The sequence below is a fragment of the Hippocampus comes genome, unplaced genomic scaffold (genome assembly GCF_001891065.2).
Source record: "Hippocampus comes isolate QL1 unplaced genomic scaffold, H_comes_QL1_v1.1 scaffold39, whole genome shotgun sequence".
NCBI classification, from domain to species: domain Eukaryota; kingdom Metazoa; phylum Chordata; class Actinopteri; order Syngnathiformes; family Syngnathidae; genus Hippocampus; species Hippocampus comes.
The window spans coordinates 3705439-3711901 of record NW_017842054.1 but is presented as its reverse complement, the minus strand read 5'-3'; the positions used below and the strand labels follow the sequence as shown (position 1 = coordinate 3711901).

Genomic DNA, 6463 nt, shown 5'->3' with positions numbered 1-6463 from the left:
TTTTTTTCTTGAAGAAAGTGTTGTTTTTGGTTTATACATTTTTGCACTTTATTTTATTGTATTTCAATCCAATTATGTTTTAAAAATATTTTATTCGAGTAAATGATCGAAAATTACTGCACTATTATTTGTTTTTCTTTTAAGTAAATTTAGCCTACTTTTGCTAAAAGAGAAAATATGGACTAGTGATAGTGCCTTGAATAATATCGGCTTCTTTCATTCATGTTATGGGTATTTTTATACAAATATTTGTTAGGTTTTCAGTCAATTAAATTTGGTTCAATCAACAATATGTGGTTATTTTTAAAATTTTCAATGAACATTCGATCAGTCCGGCCCTCGGCTTGCAGCAAAAATTTTTATCTGGCCCTCCGTCCATTTGACTTTGACACCCCTGCTCTAACATGACGTGGAAAAAGTGACGTGAATACTTTTCAGATGCGCAAATAGCGGGCCCTCACTCTATTGGATTACTTCCACATTCTCACATTAACGTCGTATTTTTTTTGTTGTTTTTTTGCAGCAACTCCAGACTTTCCAGAGCCTGAGTTGCCCCGGATTCTCCTTCTTCGATACATGCCAATCCAGCCTGCCCCCGTCGCGCCACCGCCAATTGGAATTTACCGCCGTGTCCGAGCTGGGACTAGAACCGCGGCAGGAGGCGATGAGAGACGGCAAGGATTCGTCCGATGAGGAACTGGACAGCGACTCTGCGTGTAGTGTGGGCTCGAGATCCGGCTCGCCGCGGGAAAAAATTGCCCTCTGGAAGGGTGACCGCGCCTCATCCAGGGATATTTTCCAGCTCGGGGGAGAGCTGGACCTCGAGCAGATTGAGAGGAATTGAGGCGGACGTTGACAAATGAAAAGGGGTAAGGAACATCGCGACTCAGTTGAAAAGGAAAGACGTTGGACTATCGCAAAGGACGCAGAGCATTTGCCTTGAAACATTGGGACTATTTTGAACTTGAGTTGTTTCTGTGCTCAGGAGTGTGAAAGTAAGGGGTTAGTAGTCTTAAAAAAAATAAAAAATAAAAACACACATACACACACTGATCCGCCATTGTCTTCCCATCTGGTGAGCTCTACGACGTTAGCTTAGCTTAGCATCTCTTTCCTACAACTCAAAAGTGGACGCAGGAATGACCGTGTATGCTAGGATACATGTGTCCCTGCCCTCGCTGAATGTAGGCTCAATAAGCTTTAAGACGTGGGCTGCATTTACATGGACACTCATATTTTGATAATAACCAACCCATTATGGATCCGTTTGCTAGCACAGACTTCCAACAAGCAGAAGTTGTAGTGCCAATAATGTAAAGAATATCCCGAAACTATACTGGTTCTTTCAGTCCATGTAAACACAGCCATTGAATTCCTTCCTCCTTTTTTGTAGTTTCTTTATATGCAAATTGTATATTTGAATTAAATTCTTAAATGGATAGTTCTGATATCAATGTTTATTTTTCTATTTCTATGTTTTTTTTTTTTTTTTGTTAATGGAGCTGTTTGTATGCGCAGGGAGAGCGTGAGGAGGGATGATCTTGGACGTGGAAATAAATCTCCTTTCGCCACCGATTGTCTTGTTTCATTTCCGGGTTCGAAATGAAAGGGAATGTGTAACACGTTAAATCCAGCGTGCGTTTCATGAGTTGGAAATGAGAAATAAACACGAGAATGACGAGCGAGTGTGAATACGACGCGGACAGATTGAATGATAACAGATGATTTGAAAAAGGAACCACTCCTGCCAAACCTCTAAAAGTATATTCCTGAATTGTAAGCACATTTTTAGCCAAAAATAATGAACATCCACTTTTTTTTTCTTTGACTTGTAAACAACAGGTAGCTCGCCATATGACTATTATTTATTATTTAACGCGATAGCAAAAATCACCAAAGAATTGCCATGAAAAAATAACCTTTGAGAAAATGCGATTAAACAAGATCGGTTTCAAAAATACCCCCCACCCCCCAAAAAAGATAAAAATAGCAATAAGTGGGGTTTTCTGCAAACTTTTTGGTGGATATTCGAATGCCAAACTGAGAAGATTGGTCCAATTGTATTTCTGAGATTAAATTCTTTCTGAAATTTCTCTGCCATAAGGATCCCAAAAAATTAGCAAACCCCTGCTCTAGAACACCCATCACATCTCACAACCGGACTCGGCCAAGTATTTTTTGAGGGGGCTTTCTTATCCCACCTCTCTCTACTCTCTCCAAAAAGCTGCCGCTTCGTGAAAAAAAAAAAAATGTCCTTCTATCAGCTCTTTTTAAGTTGCATTCAAGCCTTGTATCAGCCTTATCAAAAGGCGCCGTGGCGGTGGGAGGCTGTGCGCAGATTGTTTTTCCCGACACAAGGAAGAAAATCCCCGGCTGCACAACTGTTTATATCCAAAAACAGGATGTCCCGGACCAGCGGCGGACTTTCCTTCGACGACGGGCCTTGGAGAATGGCGAACTCTGACATCTGCGAATAAGAGGTGTTGCCTTACACAAACACACCCCCCTGACACCTTGAGAAAATACTCTCAGCCGGCCTGGAAAATTATTTGCAGCAATGGGACGTCGGCTTGCTCGTATAAATAATAATGGTAAAAGCAGTACTGATTCCACTCTTTCAATCAAGTAAAACAAAAAATGGACAAATGTATAATAGTAAAAAAGATTTTTTTTTTTTACCGTCAATCATATGCAGTGAATATCAAGTCTCCACACCCCTGTTGAAGTGCAAGGTTTTTTTTTTTGTGATATAAAAAAAGAGACCAAGATTTAACATTTCTTAATTTGACCTACTCTATAAACTGTACAACCGAATTGGCTTCATGGTTTGTATGGTCTTTTGGTGAGTTCCAAATAACAGTTCAGTGGTGGCGCAAAACCTCCAGACTTCAGTTCAAAGAGAAACAAAAAGCAAAAACAACATAAGAAGGCTACTCAAACTGCCGAACTTGATGTGGTTCTAAGAGATATGAGCTGGATTCTACTTGTAAATGACGGTACCACTACACGTTAAGAACAATAACCAAATATTTCGACTCCATTACGTGGACATCAATAGCTGTGCAGTCGCCAAGTTAGCCCACAGGTCAGTAGACCACAAATATACACACACACACACATGCACGCACGCACTTCCCCTCTGGCAGGAAATGAGCAACCAAGCAAGCCAGAGTGCTAATATCTGAGGCAAAACTACTATAAATAGGGAGCATTGTAGCAGGCCAACGTAGACAGGAAAGGCTACGTTACACAAATCAACAGCGGCCTGGACGACCTCGATTACATGCGGGCAAACATTGTCTGTGTTTTCAAAGCAAACTCTCTTTCACTTTGTCAGCGAAAAGAATAAAAAAAAAAAAAAAACGCGACTTCCCTTCAGGGACTTGAGCCGAGGTCAAAGCTGTGCCGTCATTTTCTGTCAGTCATCTGCCTGCCTTTTATGGCGCTGCGTGGCATCGGAGTGATGCTCTTGAGAGCTTTGTCGGTTCTTTTGAGGAGTTCTAAGAGACAAGTTATGTTACTACGATCCATCCATGGGAGGAAGTCACACACTGTGATGCCTTGAGATGCAAGTTGAATTCGTTCTCAGCGAAAAAAATGAATGGAAATGCCGTTAATCTGTTCCAGCCCTCCCCCCCCCCCCAAAAAAGAGACCAATATTTTTGCACTGTATTGTAAAACCCAAAACATAAAAAACAGTCAAATGTACATTCACACATTCGCCACTTAACACGTAGCAGCAATTATACTACATTCATGTAGTATAGATAGAGCTACTTTCATTGCGGGTTTTATAAGGGCGAATGAAGTTTGATGTCGTACCTCACGGTTGTCAGCTGGTTCCATCAATGTGGTTTACTCGACTTAATGTAATCATTGCGGTCGGAATCCAACCAATTCTACTATGAATCAGCATCATCACTGTTCATTAATTCATGACTTATTTTAAAAATACGTCTCTTTTGAAAGAAGATTGAAAAACAAAAAGCGAGAACCAAACAATTCAATCATCTGCAGGTGGCTGATGACCAAGTCCAGGCTGCGGCAGCTAGAACTCAACCCTAATGAGGACAAGTGCTGTGGAAAATTACTGGATGGATGAATAGATGACGTTGAGGACGGGGAGTAATTAATCATTTGACAGGAATTATATCAGTATTCATTGTGCTTGTGAGAGGAGCTACTATCAAAGTGGCTGCAAAGCCGAACTCCACGACTTCTGTCGGCTGGTATGGGCTCCAGTTACCCGTGACCCTAATGAGGACAAGCACTACAGAAAAAGGTTGGATGGATGATTAAAATGTTTTGCCGAAGGGGAACATTGTGAGCTTCTTAGTCACCGTCCGGAACAGCTGGCTGGTTCCGCCTCGTCTCCACGTATGCACGTAGTAGGTGCTTACGCGCTCTCTTGGACACTTAGCGCCATCAGACAGGTGGCCGACAGTGTCGCATGTCACTGATTGACTATTCCCCACACCAAGTTGACAAAGTGCAACCCGACACTTTGTCGCCGTGGCTCCCAGTGAATGCCATTCCCTCCCCTCTGGCCCGGCGTGGCAGTATGATTTACATCCTTTAAATGTGCCCTAATGCCGGCTTTTGTTCCGTGCCAGCCACCCCCGAGTGGGAATCTCAGACCCAAGCAGTATGAGGGGACATTTGCATGACAACAATCAAAGAAACAACGTCAATTGTTTTGACAAGGACTTCAGTCGGCAAAGAGGACAAGCGCTATAGAAAATGCTCGGGACGATTACGTTGAGTGGTTTAAGATTTAACATGTTTATTTTGATTGTTAATTAATCGCATGTGAAAGCATGGGAGGCCAAACACGATGCCAACGATGGGAAACCGAGCTTAGCCCACACTATAGCACAGCATGATTCTACTCTTCATAAAAAAAGAGTCCAGAACATTCACATAGAGAGACTTGGCCTACACACACAAAAAAAAAAGAAATAAATGAAATAAAAATACAGAGCCCCCCGCCATGAATCGTCAAAATCTGCAAGCGTAATTTGAGAAATAATAACCCTCCTCCACTTACTTCAACATAGTTCTGTAGCAACAACAAGGCGCAAAAGCAATACGTTTATATTAGATAGGACTTTAGCCTCAGCACAAAAAAGCGGAACAGTTTCCAGCCAATAACGGAGCACTAGGTGACCGGGAAAATCTGTAAGGAGTGTTTTGTGAATATGCAGGGGAACCTTGTACGGATTCAGTGACTACTCCGTATTCAAGATAAAATGTTTTGCATGATCTAAAGTGAATTTCTGGCTATGTGGGCGACTGACCGGCGACCAGTCCAAGGTATAGCCTGCTTCTCAGACCCGTGCGGCGGACATGCTAACCACTGGTCCACCGCATTTTTAAATTTCCATGAATTAGCATCGTCTGGATGCCATATGCTCCGTTGGATGCACATTCTCCCCACCCCTCTTGACTCACGTCAGTTAGGCGAAGCGTTTGTGTTTATGGCAGTTGATAAACTTCACCTGAACGCTACGTATCATTAACACGTGAGAGACACTCCTCGGAAGATCGAAACTCTGGCGTTGTAAATCAGCTTTTTGAGGAGCGGATGGATAGTATGTTTGCTGTCAATGTGCTGTGCTACTCATTCAAATCACATGTTTTTGTTAGCTGTTTTTTTTTTTTTTTTGCACAGGCCCTGACACTACTCCTCCTGCCAGGCCCACAAAGTGCTCTCCAATTACAGGAAAAAGGAGTGCCACTGGCCCACAGATGAGTCCATCTGCTGCCAAGCTTTTATTCCATTTTGGAAATGGGTTGCCATGCCTTCCAAACATTTCCCAGTTGACAGCAGCCTAGTGTGCGTGCGTGCGTGCATCTGTGTGTGTTATGAAACTGCCTTTTACAGTGGATGCACACATGTTGAAACAAACACACACACGCGTACATAATACACTGGCACCGAATTGACAACAATGCCCGACTCAAATACATGTGTTGTTTCTGGAGTCCATCCATCACCTCGCTAAGATCTGGGTCGACTAGGGCAGCCTTGGCTGAGCCCCCCTCCGCCCTTCCCTCCCTATCCAGCCATACTGGAAACACAAGTCATACGCTCAAGACAATAACTGCGCGGAAAAAGGAAATATCCATTTACAGTTGCCTGAAGTGGGAACGGTTTGGCGGTTGGATAACTTGGAACTTGAGCGAAACTTTCCAGGAAACTAGGATCCCAAATTAGGCCAAGAACCAGAACATGAAAAAAAAAATCAAGTTTGGTGAAGCTTTTATACTATTTTATTACGAATTTAAGAGATACGATCGTTGGTTGTTAACGCACCAAATCTTAACATACTGAACTGTGAACTGTTCCCGATCAAAAAAAAAAAAAAACATGACAGGACTGTGAATGGGAGACACTTCACTTAAAACGGAACCTCCAGGAACGTAAAAAAAAAAAACATGACTGGACTGTGAATGGGAGACA

At 42.5% G+C, this 6463-nt stretch overlaps 1 protein-coding gene across 1 annotated transcript in view; it reads left to right on the top strand.

Annotated features, from left to right (window-relative positions):
* Positions 1-1575, top strand: part of LOC109509997 (protein FAM53B-like) — a gene marked incomplete at its 5' end in the record, with an annotated part of 14975 nt that extends 13400 nt beyond the window's left edge. Inside the window, one exon of the mRNA XM_019859969.1 lies at positions 524-1575. Coding sequence (XP_019715528.1) covers positions 524-844 — 321 coding nt within the window. The remainder of the gene's footprint in view (positions 1-523) is intronic.
* Between the last annotated feature and the right edge of the window lie 4888 nt (positions 1576-6463).